This window comes from Pogona vitticeps, chromosome 10 (assembly GCF_051106095.1).
Source record: "Pogona vitticeps strain Pit_001003342236 chromosome 10, PviZW2.1, whole genome shotgun sequence".
Classification (NCBI taxonomy): domain Eukaryota; kingdom Metazoa; phylum Chordata; class Lepidosauria; order Squamata; family Agamidae; genus Pogona; species Pogona vitticeps.
This window is the reverse complement of record NC_135792.1, coordinates 27,484,070-27,503,188: the sequence shown is the minus strand read 5'-3', so window position 1 is coordinate 27,503,188 and position 19,119 is coordinate 27,484,070. Positions and strand designations below refer to the sequence as shown.

Sequence of the window (19,119 nt, the reverse complement as noted above, 5' to 3'; positions counted from 1 at the left end):
TTGAATCCCGCGGGGGCGTGGTCGGAGGGTGGGGCTCCAACCCAGCGTCTGGGCGGGGCCGAGCCGGGCGGGGCGCCTTTTGCCTCGGGCGGCGGCCGAGGAGGGGCGGCAAGGCCTGGCGGAGGGCTTTGAGCCGCTGCCGTCGTTTGTGTTTGCGAACTGAAGAGAAACTCGTCCTGGGATTAAAGTGGGCGCTTCTAGAGAGCGCGGTTGTTAAGTCTCCTTGTGAAGTCCGCTTCCCCCACCACTCCGACCGCGGGTGCGTCTAGAGATCGTTGGGTGGTCACTGGACGTACGTCGAGACTTTCCTGGCGATCTGCTTCTGGACGCCCCCGCTCCCCAGTTTCCAAGAGGAATGTCCTTTTGCACCTGGCGTTCTACCTCTTCAGCCAAAGCTGCCCGCTGCTTTCGCAATAAGTCCCTTTCAGGCCTTTATTTTTGTACAGTATAAAATGATCCCCGTATCACGGACCAGGGACAGGGATTCGCGCCCCCCCCCCATCCCCAGGCTGCTCCAAGAACGAACCAGGCCCTTAGATGCGGCGTCACGGTCCGTGACCTAGTCAAGCGCAAAGAAATCTGCCAGGTGTGAGAACGATATTCGCCCCCCCGTCGCTCCCCCTTCCCACGTGTTCCATGAAAGGTGTGCAAGCGGGTGGGGGCCGCCGCCGCCGCCGCCCAAGAATGCCGAGCCCCTCGCAATGCCACCAAGCAGCAGCTAAGCGTGTCCCCTTGGACTACAGTTCCCATCAACCCCAGGCAGCGTGGCATAGCCTATGGGGTCTGTGGACCAAACGGTACGGAAGGGGGCCAAGAGGGCAGAGCTGGGCAGAGGGATCCTTTTCTCCACCGGGCTTCGGGGATAGAAACCAGACAGGACAGCCCCCGCTTCCTGTGGGAGCCCCCGGAAGTCTTCAGTCCTCCTTGAGCGTCAAGGATTGCCAGGGATCTGAGGGAAAGAGGGGGGCCGGGCAAGCCCTTTGGCCACACCACCCTCTCTCTCCAGCTCTCCAGAGTGGCCAGCTAGTTTCCACCTTAAAGGCTAAGAAGTAGCCTTTGCCAGCGTTGCGCCTCATGTCTGTCCCTAGAACTGCCTGGGTTCACCAAGGGTGGGCCTCAGCACCAGAACCCTGCCGGGTGGGGTGGGGGGTGCAGCCTGCTGTGGACCCCCTCCAGCATGGCAGACTCGGGGGGGAGGGCACCATCTCACTTCCCAGCAGGCCACGAGAGCCCCTCCTGGGCCTGGACCATGGCCTGCATCTGCCTTCCAGCCCCCCTCTGCAGCGAATCGAAGTCATTCCCTCTGAATCTCTTCTGGGGGTTCCTGCCTAGCACAGACCTGACCTCCTGACCTCCCAGTTTGAAAGCTGACTGTCCAGGTTATGTCAAAATTGGGTGAGGACAGGGTGGTGGTTTAGAACGAAGAGGAACAAGCCCCCTCCAAGGGAGAGCAAGCAAGCTTCCCCTGACCCCCCCCCAAGGAAGACTTCCACCTTGGATTCTGCCCCCCCCGATACCCGCATGGTCACCCTCCAGAACCTCTCTTGGTCGCTTTCAAGGTACGGATGAGCCAGAGAGACCTGTGGCTGGATCTCAGAAGCCGCTGAACGGCGGCAGGGATGAATTTTTGCTCGGCTTGCTTTTCTTTTCTGGGGCAGCTCTTGTTTCCAGAGATGGAACAAACCCCCTCAGAGGCCACAAGTCTTTGGGGTTTGCTAATGACCAGCCTCTGTCGCCACCACTGGAAAGTGTGTGCCGGGTTCTGTGAGTCATCCTCTGAGTCATCCAGTGATGTGAGTAAGCAGTCCAGGAAAGGCTCCTCCAGCCGGCTGGAGGATCCAAATGGCGAACAAGGAGGACACCGCCAGCCTCCCAGGGCCGGAGCCGTGAGAAGGAGCCTCCGCCACCTCCCTTCCAAATGCCTTGGCTGGTCCTGGCCTTGATGGGGAGGCCACGAGCCTATGGCCTGGTGGCACCGGGCGTCCAAAGGGGAGCGGGAAGGTCCTCCTGGGTCCACAGAGCCTTTCCCCGGCAATGCCCCCCGGCTGTTCCTGGTGGGGCTTTCTTTTTGCCCCTCGGTTCTTCAAGCCATGAGATAAATGCCCCTGAGTCTCCCCCACCCTGCACCACATTTGTCAGAGGGCTCTTGAGCCTTTTGCCCCATTAGTGAGCCTCCTGGGAAGCCAGAAGCCTTCCTCCACCCCCCCACCCCCACCCACCCCCCGCTCTGCAAAGCCACAGCCAGCATTGCTGCTGGGCTACCCAAAGCCCAGCCAGAAAGGAAAAAGAGCAACAAGGCAGCAGTGACACCATGTTTTGGGCCCACGTTCTTCCTCTCTGAACAGTGATACGTGGAAGAGTGGCAGCTTAGGGGCCAAAAGACCAATAAGGGGAGGAGCAGAAGGCTGGCGCAAGAGTTTCCTGCAGAACTGAGAGAGGTCCCCAAGGCTATCCCTGGCCATCCAGCACATGAATTGGTTGGTTGATTGATTGAATTTCTACGTCGCCCATCTAGACTGAAGTCTACTCTGGGCAGCTAACAATAATTCATAAAAGTAAAACAATATAGTAAAATCAAGACAACAGTAATAATATACAGTAATTTAAGATGGCCAAAGTAATTAGGTGATGAAGGCAAGCCACGGCTGTAAATTCCTGAGGTTGCCCCCCCCCCCAACCATTGCAGGGAATCCTCAATAGCATGCAGTGTTTCTCCAGGTACTTTTGGCTACCAGCTCCCATCTGTGCTAGCCAACATGGCCAATGAAGAAGAACCTGGGGAGCTGTGCCCCATCCAGAAAGTTTTGCACCTGCTCTGTTCTGTTCTTGGCCTTCATTTCTGCCCTCTGTTCTGCCTAACAAAAGCTTCTGGTATTTCTCAGATGAGGCTGGACTGGCCCTTTCCTGTCTGCCTTGTTCACAGCCCCCCCCCTTTAATCTCTCCCTGGTCTCCCCCCTCCCACTGGCCACTCTTGCAGGGCCACTCCCAGGACACAGACCCATCCAGCTCCTCCTGAAGAGGATCCAGCAAATGTGTGCGAATCCCAAAGCCTCGAAAGGGCATCTGGGCTGCCCGTCCCTGATCACTGCACCTATTTTTAGCCAATGCAGATCCATTCAAAGCCTGCACAGGGACCTTTCTCATGAGTGCCTCGGGTAGAAGCCAATGGGTAAAAATAAGCACAGCCTTCGGCTTCCAAGGGGCACCACCTCTCTGCCTGCAGGGAGAAGGCCACGCAAGAGGGTGCCCCCAGCTGCCTCTCCAGCCCCTGCCTGCTTTCCACAGAACGGCTGAACTGCAGCCTCTGGCTTTCCCCGGGCTTTGCATCCCCCACCACCGCCTCCGCCAGCCTCTGCTCCTCTCGTCCACGGACGCAGCCGGCTCTGAGCTTGCCGGAACAGGGTCAAGCGAGCCATGGCAACTGGGGGCCCCTGAAGGAGGCCCAGCTCGGGCAGCGTGTGCAGCAGGCAGAGGGTGACCTGAGCTCCCCTCTCCTCCGCCCAGCAGGGGAAGGCTTTTGGCTTCTCCGGAGAACAGCGACCACATCCTAATTGTTGGCTTTCTGGAACCAGCCCCCGCCCCCTTTTGTGGCAAGCATTTGGAAAGCTCCTTTGCTTTGGCAGCTTCTGCACCCCACACCGCACGCCGGCCCCCTGGCTCCCTTCCTCAGCCCCATCCCCAGCCGAGGCAGAGGCTGGAGCATTTGGGGCTGTGGCCACAAGGAGAGCCTCGGGAAGCCTTCTGCTCTGGACCTTTCAGGTACCTCGCTTAGGGATGCTGGTGGCGGTGGGGGGGGGCAGGTGGGGCCGATCGATGTCTGTCATGCTCCCCACTTTGAGTCCTTCCTGGTTTTTTTAAAATGTGTCCCCCCTTTTGTGGAAGATGAGGGAGGGGCACCTTGGACAGGAAAAGGGAATCATCATCATCATCATCAGCAGCAGCAGCAGCAGCAGCAGAGAAGCAGAGGGAGGGGTGCTGCCCTTCCTTTGGGTTTCCCTCCCCTCCCTCCCCTCAGCCTGACAGCTGCCTGGAGAGGAGATGCTTCTGGCGACCCTCCCTCCCGGCAGGAGGCCAAGCTGGAAAGAGTTAATTTTTTGGGGGGGGAATACATTGCTGGCTGGTATGTGTGTGGGGGGAGATGGGGGCACATTTCTTTTTAGCCCTGAGCCTGAAGGATCCGAGGGGCAGAACGGGCTGGGACAGTTCACGGGACATGGCAGAACATGTGGGGGGTCTGGGCAAAGCAGAGGCCTTGTGCAGGCAGACCTTCAGGGGGGGGGGCGAGAAGGGGCCTCCTTCCTTCCTGCTTGGCCTGCCTCTCCCTCTCTGCCTCTCCCTCTTCGGCTCCATGTTGGGGTCCGTGTGGGCTGAAGGGTCGCACAAGCCTCTCCTGGCGTGAGAACAGAAGGGCCGAAGGGGGCTGCCTGGAAGACCAGGGTGCTGGCAGGGTGAGAGGGTGAGAGGGTGAGGTGCCAGCCACGCCCTGGAAGCGGCCAGGGTCAAAGAGCCCACACAAGCTGAAGCCAGGAAGCACCAGTCAGGCTAGGAGGAAGGGCCACAGGATCCTTCGCAGCTGCCTGGAGGGCTGTCCCGAAGGACGTGGGTGGCTCCGGAAGAAGGCTCACCGGGCGGCTGGGCGAAGAGGACGTGAGTGGCTGGGCCGGCAGAAGAAGGCGCGCAGGCCTTGGATTTCATCTCCTGGCTCCTTCAAGGAAGGGGTCGCCCACTCCTTGGCACCAGCTCCCTCCAAGGCACACGCATCCCCTTCTGTGGGCACTCCCAGTTCCTCCTGCTGGGCCAGGGAAGAAGGGCAGCCAAGGCGAGCAAAGCAAGCGCCCCCGCCCCATCCCCGGTCGGAGAGCGGGGAGCCCGCGCAGCCCTGGAAGAAGGGGGTCCCTCGAATCCCGGCAGAGGCTTGCATCCTGGCCGGCGCGCAGGGGGGAGGGGGGCTCCTCGGAGGGAGCGCTCCCGCGCCCCTGCCGCCCCCTGCCGGAGGCCCGCGGAGCTTTTGCTCGCAAGGAAACCTCCCGCCAGCCGCCGGCCCCGCCCGCTCCTCTGCTCCTTTCCCCGCGCCGCGCGTCTCCTTAGAGCAGCTGCCGCCCCTTCCGCTGACGGTGCCAGAGGCGCGGAGCGGGCGCGGGTCCGGCGGCGGCGGGGCTCGGGTCGGACTCCCCGCAAAGGGAGCGGAACCAAAGCCGGGCCTGGGCGAATCCTCCGGGCAGAAAACCACCCCGTTGTTGTCCCCGGCGAAGAGTCGGGTGACCCCGCCCTAGATGGGGAAGGCGGTCGCACAGAGCTCCCGGCACACACACACACACACACCCTCCACTGATTCTTTTGAAAAATAAAGTTTTGTTAAGAAAGCCCCGCTGGGCGCTCCGGGCGAGTCCGAAGCGCTTCTTCGGACATTTCTATATTTTAAAAGCCTTTTACAAGAGAGAAAACCTTCAGGTGTAGACACGGAGGGAGGGAGGCGGGCGGGCGGGCGGGGTGGAGGGGTTTCCGGCCTTCCCATCCCTAGAATGCGCCCACCCGCCCTTCCCCTAACGAAGGACCAGAGTCCCCCTAGTAGGCCATTGCCCACCGACGGCCCACCTGTCCCAGAGAGGGAGGCAGCCCAGGAGCAAACCGGGTTGGGTGGTCTGGAAAGCGGCCAGGATGCCCGGCAGGGCCAAGAGGGGCGGCTCTCCCCCTGGCAGTCCACCCAGAAGACCTCCACCATCTCTAACCCACCACCAGGCCTGAAGCCAGACGAAAACGGAGTCAGACCATCCGCCTGACCCAGGGGCCCCATCATACCATGATTCTCTTTTAAGCCTGCTTCCCTTCCAGAGCCCTGGCCCCGGGCAGGTGGAGGCTCCTCCCTCCCCCCCTTTCGCCCCACAACCCCCAGTGGGGCTGGTGACATTTCAGGAGCCCTGCCCTCTTGAAGAGCAGTTGAACCGGAGCCCCTTGCCCCTGCCAAGCCCCCTCCACCTGAGCAGCCCTAGGCTGGATGGATGGGGCTTTGGACCACTGGGGCCACCCTGTCTACCGCCTTGCCTCGTGGATCCTGCTTCTCCTACAAAGAGCTCCCCCCACCCACCCAGTCGCCTCCTCAGATGCAACGCCCACCCAATCCCACCCCCAGCAGCAAGTCAAGGACTCTCCTTTGTCTCGCTTTGGGATCAGGGTTTCTGATGGTGTGTGTGTGTTAATCCTAATACTGTACGCGGGGCTTAGCTGTAATTAAGGTCCCCCAGCAGATGTAGGGGGCTCGGCCCAGGCCTGGGCTCCTCCTGCATGTCGAACTGCCCCCCCCATCCCTTTTGCACCTTGCCAGAGAATGTGTGCTTCCCATGAACTGGGGTGCCCCTTCCTTCCTTCCTTCCTTCTTTCCTTCCTTCCTTCTTTCTTTCCTTCCTTCCTTCCTTCCTTCCTTCCTTCCTTCCTTCCTTCCTTCCTTCCTTCCTTCCTTCCTTCTTTCCTTCCTTCCTTCTTTCTTTCCTTCCTTCCTTCCTTCCTTCCTTCCTTCCTTCCTTCCTTCCTTCCTTCCTTCCTTCCTTCCTTCCTTCCTTCCTTCCTTCCTTCCTTCCTTCCTTCCTTCCTTCCTTCCTTCCTTCCTTCCCTCCCTCCCTCCCTCCCTCCCTCCCTCCCTCCCTCCCTTCCTTCCTTCCTTCCTTCCTTCCTTCCTTCCTTCCTTCCTTCCTTCCTTCCTTCCTTCCTTCCTTCCTTCCTTCCTTCCTTCCTTCCTTCCTTCCTCTCTCCTTTCCTTCCTTCCTTCCTTCCTTCCTTCCTTCCTTCCTTCCTTCCTTCCTTCCTTCCTTCCTTCCTTCCTTCCTCCCTCCCTCCCTCCCTCCCACCCACTCAGGCTGATTCCAACCCAGGGCACTGAGGCAGAAGCTTCCTGGACATCCTTGCCCGTGGCTTCCCTCAGCCCACCGCAGACAGAGGAGAACGGGGGATGTCGGTTTCTCTTCTTTGAGAAGCGGGGGGGGGGGGCAAGGGGGTCACTTGCTCCAATGGCTGCTCAGTCAGAGGTCACCAGGGCCCGCTCGGTGTTTGCTCACCCCCAGGAAGCCCCACGGAAACCAGCCGAGGGCGGGCAGGACTCTGGCCTCCCGGGGTGTCCCTGATCTTGAGGCACCACGGCAGGGTGGCCACTGTTCCACTTCCTCCCAGGCACCCACATTTCTCTTTCCACCCTAGAAGGTTTTGGGAAGAGTGGAAGGAGAGAAAGATAGAAAAGAGAAGCTGCCCAAGGAGCAATGGGCAGGTGATTGGTCACTCATTATTCATCCACGGTCATCAAGAAGAAATTCGGCCAACTGGATCTTAAAAATAGGATGTTTTAATTGATCTTGAGGGAGGAAAACTTTGCTGAGTAGAAATTACTGCTAGGGAGAACATGGCCAGAGGGAGGTCACAGAGGAATTAGGGAGCAAAGGGTGGGTGGTGAGAGAGCAACGTTTGCTCCCAATCAGAAATGCATGAGCCTTAAATGTAACCCCCCCCCCGAACAGGCTATCTGAAAATGAGCAGAAGACCTACTGACACCCTTTCCCCCCCACCCCACCCCACCGCAGCGCCCTAGTTCTCCTGCAGCTAATGCCATGCTTAGGCCTTGGCTGGCTCAGCAGACAGCATCTGGCCGCCGTCTGCCTGTCTCATGGTCGCTCCCCTCCAGCCACTCCCACTCCCACCCCCAGGTGGATCTGCAAAGCTGCTCAGTGTGGGCCCAGGCGGAGGAAGAAGAGCCAGCATAGGAAACCCCCCCCCTTTGACAATGACCAGCCAGTCACCTCTTGCTCTGCGTGGCAGTTGGGTCTTATTTTTTTTTTTAATGCCCTCCCCCAAAGCTCTCCTCTGGCACTATATTTCAAAAGAGTCAGTTTTTCCAGTCAGCTTTTTTTCACTGTCCGGCTTTCACCTCTGCCCAGAACCCATTGGGACAATCACAGTGTAAATGATCTTGATCTCCGGGCCAGCTGCCTTCCTGGGTCTCAGTCTTCTTCTGGTTTCTTGGCTGCAGTCTCCATTTAGACAGAGGATTGAGCCAACAGATACAACATGCTTAACCATTTCAGTTTCTTCGTTGTCAACATTGAAGCTGTGGGGTTCTGCTGTGGTCATCATCAAAGCTTTTTGTCTTCTTAATGTTCTTAATGTTCAACTGTGATCCTGCTTTTGCACTTTCATGTTTCACCTTCCTTAGGAACCATAGCAAGCCATTGCTGCTTTCTGCCAGGAAGACGCGGTCCTCTGCCTCTCTTCAGTTATCAATGCTTCTAATTTCTTTCTTTCTTTAAAATATGTTTATCTGACCTTTCTTCACTTCTCCTCCATCTGAATCTAATCCAGCTCCCTGTATAATTCCTTCTGGTTTCAGATGCCACAGTGGGGGAGGGGGCAGTTAATTATAATCATCCTGAGCCTTCCTAGTTGGGGCTTCTCTCTGAACTGTTTCATGTCCAGGAAGGGGAAAAGTTCAGTTGAACCCACAAAGAGGGTTCTCCTTGCCCCACCACTCAGCTCTCTGTGATGCTGTGTTGGGATGGGGGGGAGGAGGGAGAGGCATCACCCACTTAGGTCTCTGACCGCAGGCAAGCGCCTTCGCCCCCTTTTCCTCCTGCTAAAGACCCGTTGCTGCTGCTGCTGCTGCTGGCCATGCGGGGAGGGGCCCTGCAGGTGGGGTCCTCCTTTCAGCCAGGGTGCCCAAGTCAGGGCTGCCATGGCTGAGCCCTCCTTCTCCCTGGTGCCAAGAGGGCCCCGCCCGGCTCCCAGCAGAGTGGCAAGAAGGCAGTCAAGCCCAGCGAGTCTCTCTTTTAAACGGTTTCGGACATCTGAAATCAATCTCCCACGATGCCGGAAGTGGAGGTGGATGGTTCTTGCCTGAGCCTTTCAGCTTCCCTTTCTTGGCCCCCCTCCAAACTCTGCTGGACTCCTCCCTCCCTCCTTCCCTCCTTGGCCCCCAGTCATGCTTCTTGTTTATTATTATTATTATTATTATTATTATTATTATTATTATTATTATTATTATTATTATTATTATTATTATTATTATTATTATTATTATTATTATTATTATTATTATTATTAATAATAATAATAATAATAATAATAATAATAATAATAATAATAATAATAATAATAATAATAATAATAATAATAATAATAATAATAACGCCCTTGAGGCAGCCAAGGCCACTCTATAGCTGCCAACTACTGGCGGCGGGGGGGGGGGGGCGAAGGGAAATAATTTTTTGTGACTTCCAGGCTCCAATTGCGCGGCGGCCCGACGGGTTGCGGGCGGGGGGGAGCGCTCTCCACCTGGGCACTGGCGAGGTCGACAGACGTCGGCCGTCCATTAATTCATTTATTTCTGCAAGCGTTTAGCCCGCGCGCCCCCCCAGCGGCCCAGCCACTGCTCCGGGCGGCGCGTCTGTCGGTCGGTGAGTCGGGGGGAGGCCCGGCCGGGCCCAGCCCAGCCCAGGCGCCGAGGGGCGGGCAGGGCTCGGGTTACAGCGCCCGCCTTGCCAGCCAGCCCGCCGCTCCTCTCCTCTCCTCTCCGGCGGCGGGGCTGAGCTGGGCGCCTCCGGCCGGCCGGCCGAACATGGAGGGCGCCGGGCACGGGCGCTGCTGCCGCCGCCGCCGCCACCGCAGCCGCTGCTAGAGCCCAGGAGCCGGCGGAGGAGGAGGAGGAGGAGGAGGAGGAAGGGGGCGGCGAGGCCGGCGGGGGCGGCCATGGTGAGTCGGACCCACGCCACCCCACCCCCCTCGCGTGCCCAGCGGCACCGGCTTGGCGGACCTAGCGCGTGGCCACTTGCGGGACTCTGAGCATGTGCAGAGGGAAGAGGGGCCGGGAGCCCGGCGCGACCCAGCCCCGCTGCCAGGGGCACACGCGGTTCGGGTGGAGCCCCCGCTCCTGCCCCGAACGAGGTGGCTGGAAGGCGGCGCCGCGGATCCCGGGGGGTGGGTCGGTGGGTGGGTGAGCAGCGAGCGCTCCAGGCTGGCGTCGCGGACCAGGACCGGGCCAGACCCGGGCGCAGTGCGAGGGCCGCCCGCCCCTCAAGAGGTCCCGGCGTCCCGGGTTTCCCGGCCCCTTGGCGAAGCTGCAGCCGGCAGTGCCCCCCCCCCCCGGTCCCCGCCTTAAGCCTCGGCACCTGAGGCGGATTAAGGCGGCCCCGGAGGTCCTTGGTGCTTGGAGCTGCGAGGGAGCTCCGGGCTCAGGGAGCGCCAGCCGCTTCGGAGCAGCGGGCGACCCCGGGGGTCCAGGGTGACTCCCCTTGCCTCTGACCATGTGCAGAGTTCTTCCTCCTCCTCCTCCTCCTCCTCCTCCTCCTCCTCCCAGCTCCTTCCTGGCGGCTGGGCTGGAGGGCCGGGGCTGCTCCCGCGTGGGCAGCGGCGGGCCGGCCGGGGCCGGGATGGCGCCCCGTTCCGCCGCGCCCTCGACCCGCTTTCCCCTCCCCCTCGCGGCTGGCTTTCGCGGAGTTCCAGCCGGGATGAGAAGCAACTGCAGGCCTTTCAGGCGGCGCTGCCCCGGCCGACCCCGGGCTGGAGGCGGAAGGAGGACAACAAAGGGCCAGTCATGCCGGCCGGGCCGGGCCCGCCCGGGAATGCCTGCTGGCCTCGGGGCGCGGGAGAGCCTGGGCGCCTTTCAGACCTTTGTGGCCCGGGTCTTGTGAGGGGCAGCCCCGTCCCCCCTCGCAAGCAAGCCTTGGCCTTCTGGGCAGAAAAGGTGTCTCCGCGGGAGTCAGCCCAAGGCCGGCCCCGCTCCATGGCCGGGCGCCTCCATGCTAGCGAAAGATGTTGGCAACCTTTTGCTGGACGACTAGAAGTTCATCACGCGCATCTCTGCGCACCGACGTCCCCGCAGGCAAGGAAAGACTGCTCTGAGACTTGGAGGGCCCCCCCCACGTCCGAAGGGGGCGAAGAGATGGTCTCTCCGTCCAGGCAGCTTGGAAACAGCCGTTCAGCTGCATATCCTTCCCCGTCCTTCCCTGGGGGGAAAGCCCCCCCCGCCTCGGCACAACCCCCCCATCTCTGTGGGCAGGAGGGACGCCTAACCCCCCCCCCCAGTGTTTGAAGGCAGAGGGATGCGCCTGAAGACGGGAGGGAAGGTTGGACTACTAGGGCTGCCCACCTCCCTGTATAGCCCCGAATACAGCCCTGCAGCCCGACTGTTCCTCTCGAAACCCCTGGATCTCCGTCCTCCTCCTGTTGACTGGATGATGACAAGCGTGGGTTTAATGCATCTCAGGCCACTTGGGGTCCCAAAGCACCAAAACCCCGCAGGGCAGATCTCCCGAACTGTGGCAACAGGCTCACCCGCGGTCAGGGCGGATGCCTTGGGTCCCTGCGCATGCCCTAAACCAGCCTGTAGCCGCTGCCCCCCACCCCCCAAAAAGATGGCCCTCTCATCCAGACCTCAAGAGGCTCGTCTGTGCCTCGGACCCTCCAGAGAGGCCTCTTGGCTGGACCTGGTGCAAGCGGCCAGTGGGGCTGCGAAAGGCTGCCTCTTCCCACCCCAAGGCAGAGAGAGCCCCTCCCCCGCCACCCCCCCTTTGCTGGTGGTGTTGCCCGTTGCGCCTTGTTGGGGTCAAAGTGCTGGTCCCTGAGCCGCCCGCTGTTTTCTCCCTTTTTACGGGGGGGGGCTAGTAGAGAGGAGAGCCTGCTCTCCTGTTTTGCAGGGTGAGGAATGGAGCAGAAAGGGGCTGGATGTCTGGTTCTTTCCCAGCCTCCCTAAGGCAACGGGTGGTCTCCTCTTTCTGTGACAAGTTGGGGTCACCCTCTTTACCCCCCCCCCCGATCTAATCTGGGAGAGGCTCAGCTGCATGGGAACCACTCTGTGGAGCGCTGCTGTTATCCACCAGGGTGGCTATGGGTGCAGGAGAGCCCAGGATGACTACGCACCCCCCCCCACAGGGCTATGGCCCGGCCCCCACCCCCAGCGAGAGCCTTTGCTAGCAGGGGCCTCCCTGCCTCCTACAGCCAGAAGAGATGCTCAGCTCTGGGACCTGGGCCTGGCTTGTGGTCAGTGTACCTCTACTGGCACGTTGCTGGGCAAAGACTTGCGGGGGGGGTGTTTCCACTCTGCACTGGCCCAGTGATATTCCAGCTGGCTTTCTGAAGATGCTGGCTTTCTGAAAAGGCGTAGGAATCTGGATCAGGCCCTCTCAGAGTGGTTCGGGTTTCACTCCGCAGGGCCTGGACAGCTCCTTTCCATGGGGCTCCCTTGCATGTAATAGCACCTCTGTCCAGTAGATGGCGAGATTGGACAGGAGGCAACGGGGTCGTATCTGAGGGAGACACCCCCCACCCGGAAAATCACATAGAAAGAAATCTGTTAGTCTTTAAGGTGCCCTGCAGGCAGTGCTTTCTCCTTTTCATTTCTGTTTTGTTTTTGTTAGACAGTTAAGAACAAGAGCAAGCGAGTCATGGCCAGCCTTTATATATACCACAGGGGGTGATTAATGGTTCTGCCAGTTCCTGGCTGGCCTCCTATGAATGGCTAGCCAGAGTTATTGTAAACTTGATTCCGTTTCCTTTGCTCAACATAAGTGTGGGTTGCCTGGTGGTGAGCTGCAGAATGTGGCTCCGAAGGAATGCTTTTGTGTGGATCCTGCCCTCCTCTCCCCTCCCCACCCTGGCTCTGCAGTCCGCAACTGAAAGGTCACCTGCCTCAGTTTCCCCCTGGTGTCCTGTTTGCCATGCCAGAGGAGGGTTGGGCTGTTTGGGAGACACCCGCTGTCCTTGCTGTCCTTGAGGCCTGGGCTCTGTGGCTGGTGGCCCTGCCCTCTGCCCTCTGCCCTCTGCCCTCTGCCCTCTGCCCTGCAGCCCCAAGCAGGCACAGAAGGGGACGGGAACTCTTACTTCGGTTGCGGAGGAAGCCGCCAGAGAAAGCGAGGGTTCTTTGTTCTGTTCTGTTTGGGAAACAGACAGCAGTCAACTGTTCATTTGCAGAGATGAAATATAAAGCTGGTATATTATCTCAAACATTTCTGAATGAATTGCTCGCAGATCATAACAGCTACTAGTTCCCAGATAATCTACCTCTCTCATTAACTGGCACTTACAGTCTCAATGACTCACCCTGTGACATTAGTATGAAGAATGAAAATGTTACTTTGACTTACAAATGTGAATATATTAACAATAAACTAACAGACGTTGTCCTGCCAACCCCCATCAGCAGACACTCTCTGAGGAAAAAAGCTCTCTCGGCATAGAGGCGGGTCTCTCTTAGAGTTCTGAGACACAGGAGAGAAGTACTATTGGTTGATGCTGGATGGACGGACAGTCACTCTCAGCCTATAAAGGCCCCTCCCAGTCGCACAAGTCGGGAGGCAGCATGCGAGTTGTGAACTCCAGCATAACTCCCACTTTGCTTCTTTCTTTACGATGGGCAACTTAGGTCCTGTTCTTAGGGCAATGTTCCTGGATTCGCCTGGATTAATTAGCTCCTGTTCCTGTGGAGCAGGTGGCTGTGATAGCAAACAGGAAGTTTTCGTATTCAGCAGAAGTGTGACCATGGCAACAAAACAGGAAGATACTCTGGGCGACTGTACTCGGGGCTGGTCCTTCCACGAGGCACAGGGTGGTGCTTGCTTCTGGAAACAGGAGGGGCACCAGGGCCAAGTTCCCCTGTATGTATCCGAGACAGCCCCTCCCGCCCGTCTTTCCTGCTCAGCCCCTGGAGCTGGCCAGGCCCCAGCCGTCAGGGCTCCCTGAGGCTGCTCCCCTCAAGGCAGGCGGGCGAGAGGGAGAGTCCACGCAGGAGGCTGGGTTTCCTCCCCATTCCTCTGAGAGTGAGGCTGACTGGAAGCCCCGCTCAGCTCAGAGGGAGGAGACGATGCGCACACCCACCTCCTTCCCAGAACTAGACCCTGTGGGGAAGACTTCACAAGGACTCCTCGAGAGTAGGGGCCTCCTGGAGGGAAGGCTCAGCCTCCCAGAGAGACTAGTTGCCAGAAGGCTCACAGCTGAGCCCCCAGCAGTTAAAGCCCCAGCGTGAGGTCCACGCGGGGTCTGGGTTCAGTTTCGCACCCTCCTGTTTAAATGTTGTTCCCTTTCGGTGGGACTGTCGGTCTTGTGACCTTGCCGCTGCTTCCTGCCTTCACCTTTGGACTTTCCTGGTCTGGCTTGTTCTTTGGGGCACAGGGCACCGTGGCCACTGCCCCAGAGAGACTGGAGAGTCAGGGGGAAAGCTGGTTGTCCTTGCCAGAAGACGGAAGATGCCAATCAGCAAGAAGGAGGCTGGGATTCTCCCAGAGGAAAGGCAGCTGTGGGTCTGGATGCCGTCCGTCGTGGGGGATGTTATTTAGCAACAGAGAAGAAAGAGGCTTTTGGGGAAACAGAAGCGTCTCTCATGGGATTTAAATAAGGCATTTTAACTACATTGAACTTTATTGTTGGGGTGGATTATAAAAGGACGTCACTGAAGCCACCATCTGAAGGGGCGGGAAGCCTCGCTTGGGACCAGTAGGTCTGGGCTACTGAGACCAATCCCTGTGTGATCTGTCTATGTGATGTGTGCCTGAGCAGCTAGCTCTCTTGCGCCCAGGATGCCAGGTGCTCTGCCTCTGCTGCCCAATCACTCCCACGACTCATTTTGGGGCACGGTGGCAAAATTGGACCCTGTATCTATGGGTGCTTAGGATGGGAAGCCCCCAGAAGGCCCCTGGTGAACTGGAATGGGTCCTGGAGTGCGCTGGGGCCTCGGGGGCCACTCCTGGATGGAGAAGTTCCCTGGGCCAACTCAGGCTGGCTCCCACCCTCTCCCCTGCCTTCTCTCACGTGGATGATCAAAAACAAAGCCATTATTTGTTTTTAGATGTTTGGCACAGAGCACAACATTTATTTCAAGTGTGACTGAAAAGCAGCACACAATTAGTCAGAAATCTGCAGAGTGCATGAATGAAAAGTAAAGGCTAAGCATGCAAATACTTGCACAGTTCACCGAAGGTGTGGTTCATTCCTGGCAGAGAAAGGGAGGAAAGAGGTGGGGTGGCTGTGGTGGAAAGATTAGGAGTCCTTCCCCCTCTGCCCCCTCCAACTAACTACGGGGCTGAGGCAACTGCAGAGCCATTAGAGGAGGGGATGTCTGGACATCCCCATGCAGAACTTGAGGTGGTGGGTTCCTTGCTACCAGAGCCATCTTTGTGTGTGTTGTGTGTGTGTTGTGTGTGTGTGTGTGTGTGTGTGTGTGTGTGTGTGTATACGCCTGCATTGGGGGGGGAGGTACTTCCAGAGGGAGAGAAAGTGATCAAGAAGAAAATGCATTCCCTCTTTGCACAACTCTCTTGTTTTGGCAGGTGTCCATCTGTGCACAAAGGTCTCTTTTGTCCCTCTTGTGTCTGGCCTCCTGCCCTGCCTCCCTCAGCGTGGGCTGTCCCTGGAGGAGGGCAGGGGCTTTCCTTTGGCTGGACACAGCCAGTCCCATTTGCTGTCTCCACTCAGACGGGCATCCATCTCTCCCCCTTAATCTATGGCTGCAGGTTCCTTGAACTGGAGCTGCTCCTGGCAGGGATGAGGTTCAACCCATGTCTTTCTGCATACCACGGGGGGTGGTGGTGGTGGTGGTGGTGGAGTTTTTGCAGGGAAGGGCTTGGTGGGCAATGACCACTGGGATCTTTCCATGGCAATCTTGTCTGCCTGCTCTCAGCCTTGGTAGATGCTGCTTTGGGGCAAGTATCACATGGACCTGAAGCATGGTGAGAGATTGAAGGTCCCATTCTGCCATCAGGCTTGCCCTCAGGGCAGCCCCAGCTGCTTGGGTCTGCAGCCCAAGAGGCTCTCCCACTCCCTGCCTCTGAGGTGGGCACCCTCAGCTCTTCTGCAGCACCACAAAGGGCACTTGCCAGCAGCAGCAGCAGGAGGAGGTATCCGAGACGCTCCTGTCCATGTCTGCATAACCTTTGCCAGTCTGTCCAGTGACCTGTGTCTGTGGGGAAGGAGCCTTGTTCTGTTCAGTGGGCTCAGTCCTAGGTTATTGGGAGATTTGTCTCGTTGGGGAATCAAGGAGTGGAGGGCATACTGAGGGTAGAAGTCAAGGTGCAGGGAGATCTATAGCTTTTAAAGAAGTTGCTGTGTTAGACTTTGCAAGCACATCAGACAAAACCAAAATAAACATTAAAACAAAAGACAAAAGTGTGATACAAGACCAAGTGTAATATTTTAATGTGTGCTTTCTTGCACTGAGTCCCCTTCCTCTGACATTAGAGTGAGACTAGAGAGATATGCCAGCCATATGATCTCACTCTAACGTGTGAGGAAGTGGAACTGATCCACAAAAGCTCACCTTGAAACATAACAGTGAGTCTCTGTCTTAGGTCCGCCTTAATGGTGCCAATATTATACGTACGTCTCGCTGATGTCCAGTTCTTGTATGCTACGTTTTATTCTCGCTGCCTTTCGCTTTAAAATCTGAATCCCTCAATGTGTGTGTGTGTGTGTGTGTGTGTGGGAGGGAGGGGGAAGGGGGCTGGACTGTGTGGGCTGCCCCTTTCGGAGGGAGGGAGGGACGGAGGGAGGCGTCCTGCACCCGGGTTCCTGAGACAGCCGCCGCCCTGGGAGACGTGCCTTTTGGGGACTCCCTGTCCCACAATCCCCGGCCGGCACCGTCTCCGGCCATCCCGCCTCTGAGGGCCACCTGCCCTGAGCAGGCCTGCTGCCAGGGCCGGGCCGGGCCGGGCCGGGCCCCTTCTCGTCCCTGCTGCTGCTGCGGCCTCCGGGCCCTGGGCCAAACCCTCCTCCCCGGCCGGCACCCGGCCTCTGTTTCCCAAGGGGGTCCTGGAGGGGGTCTCCCCGGGGAGGGGACGGCCAGGAGCCCCTCTCAGGCCCCACGGGACAGGAGGCTTTGCTCCGGCTGCGGCCTAGTAGGCCCGAGGCCTCCAGGCTCCACGGGCCGGTTGGGCGAAGAAGGCAGCTCAGGTTCAGGGAGGGAGAGGGGCAGCGGCCTTGACCCCCATCCCTCCTTCCCTCCACCCCCCACCCCCGAAGCCTCCCAGCCTCCCCTCGGCCAGCCCGGCCCCACCTTTCCCCCTCAGGCTTCCTGTCAGAACCACCTCCCCACAAGGGCTTGCTGGTGGGATTCCCATTCCACCCTCCCCCCCCAGCCGCCCCTTGGGGCCGTTTCCTCCACAGGCTGCGCCCCCGCCCCCACTTCCTGCTGCCAGGCCCCACGGCCCCTGGCTCAGCTTTGCCCCACAGCACCCCTCCCCACAGGCCCACCCCCAGCCAGTCTCCGGGCCTCCGCCCAGCCATGGGCCCTGGCGGGTCCGCCTCTTCCACGGCCGAGAGGTGAGTTCACAGGTAAGGACCGCCGCCCCACAAAGTGCGCGGCCCCACAGCCCAGGGTGTGCTTCACAGCCTCGATGCACCCCTTGGATTGGCCTCACGCCGGCTTCTGTGCTAGATTAATTTCAGAGCTTGTTTGACGAGGGCCTGAAGGAGCTTTGGCATTCTGATCAAGCTTCCTCCTCGATCGCTTGCATGGTTTCTGCCCTGGTGGGAAGTGCTTGGCTTCTTGTCCCGGAAACGCTAAGGGAGAAAACTATCTTTGCAAGGAGTCTGTGCCATCTGCTGCAAGAGGGAGAGCCAGAGCTCTGAATGTGTATTTTGGGGGGCCTGTTTTGGGGACCTACATGGGTGGAAAGGGCATGACATGCCCAGCGTTCGGATGGCTTCTGTCTGATGCCATGAAGCACAATGAACAGCTGAACATGAAGTCTGTGTGGAAGCGGTACCCGCCTTTCAGGGAGTTATGTGTGCATTCAGGAAGCAGTGTGCAGCACTCGTGCGGTATCGTTGTCCAAGCGGTCTGGTTCTCCTGGGTGCTTCTGAAGTATCTCTGTGATATGAAAACATCCATTTTCCTGGCCTAGGACATCTGATAGACTATGTTAGGGTCACTATAAGTCAGTTCTGACTTGAAGGCACATAACATTAATGAGTGTGTGTCATCTCCTGTCCCCAGAATAATAAATCTGGAGCCCTAAATCTCTTCCAAAAAAAGGCTAAGGTTTTTCAGAGAAACCTTGTGGTGCATATTTTTCATCTTCTTGCTCAGATTACACAGTGCTTTCTGAGGAAAGAGCTTGTTGCTGGCCTAATCTGCAGGAATGGAGACACGAGCATGTGTTAATTATGCTCATTTTTAAATGACTGCAGACTTATAATGATCTGATAACTACTACCTTATTTCCCTTTAATTGCTGGCAGAGGTTGGTGCTCTCTCTAAGTGTGATTTCTTGAGGAGCTTATCGCCTTTGAAATCAATGTGGGAGCAGGCCAGCCCCAATCCTCGAGGAACAGCCACTCTCGGTGCCTGAAGCACGTTCTGCTATGTGGGAGGCTCATTGAAATTTGTTTGAGATGAAAAGTTAATTGTTGTCAGGCGCATGTGTTTTGGCAGAGAGCAGAACTGCTGATGCGGAAGGATCTTGGCTCTGGCATTTGTGCCACCAGAGAAGAGGAAGGGGTTAGGAGTCGGGAGGCCACATCTGGGACCCATTCTTTCCCCGCTGCTTTGCCACTGCCTATAAAGAGAACTCCCTTCCAGAGGCAGAGCCATCCAGGCATTCAAGTGTGCTGAAGTGTTTCATGCGCCTGCAGAGGCAACTTGCCTCTAAGCCGCTGCTCAGAAACTTTCCCACTGAGAAAATGTGAATATAGACCCCAGCTAGCCAGTCGACTGATTTGATTTTGTTGCCCTTGTGTGGTGGATCAAAAAATCTCTAAATCAGCTGCAGTAAGCAACGTCTCCCAGGAAACAGGAGGGCTGCTTAGCCAAGACTTTCCCTGGTGACGGGGTGTCCTGTCTTGTCCTGTTCTCCACCCCCACTCTGCTCCTCGCTTTTGGGCCTGCTCCCTCCCAATGCCTTCTCTGTCTTTCTGCCTTACTTGAGATGCGTTAACCTGATTCTTACCACATTTTGGTAAACTTGCATCCATCATGTACAATCTGATGGGTGCAGGAGGAAGGAATCATTATGGTCAGAAAGGTGTTCTGGTTCCCGATGGGCTTTAACTCTTGGCCCTGAACTTCTTTTTAGTACATGAAGCAAGGTACTGTAGAGTGTTTCTTCGGTCAGTAAATTCTAGGACCTTTCTTCCACCCCGCTCCACTCCATAATTTT

The 19,119-nt window shown here is 58.0% G+C and overlaps 1 protein-coding gene across 1 annotated transcript in view; it reads left to right on the top strand.

Annotated features, from left to right (window-relative positions):
• Positions 1 to 9,512: 9,512 nt before the first annotated feature.
• PLEKHG4 (pleckstrin homology and RhoGEF domain containing G4) overlaps positions 9,513 to 19,119 on the top strand; it is a 38,020-nt gene continuing 28,413 nt past the window's right edge. Inside the window, exon 1 of the mRNA XM_078380553.1 lies at positions 9,513 to 9,727. Within this exon, the coding sequence (XP_078236679.1) occupies positions 9,725 to 9,727 (3 nt within the window). The 5' untranslated portion in view covers positions 9,513 to 9,724. The remainder of the gene's footprint in view (positions 9,728 to 19,119) is intronic.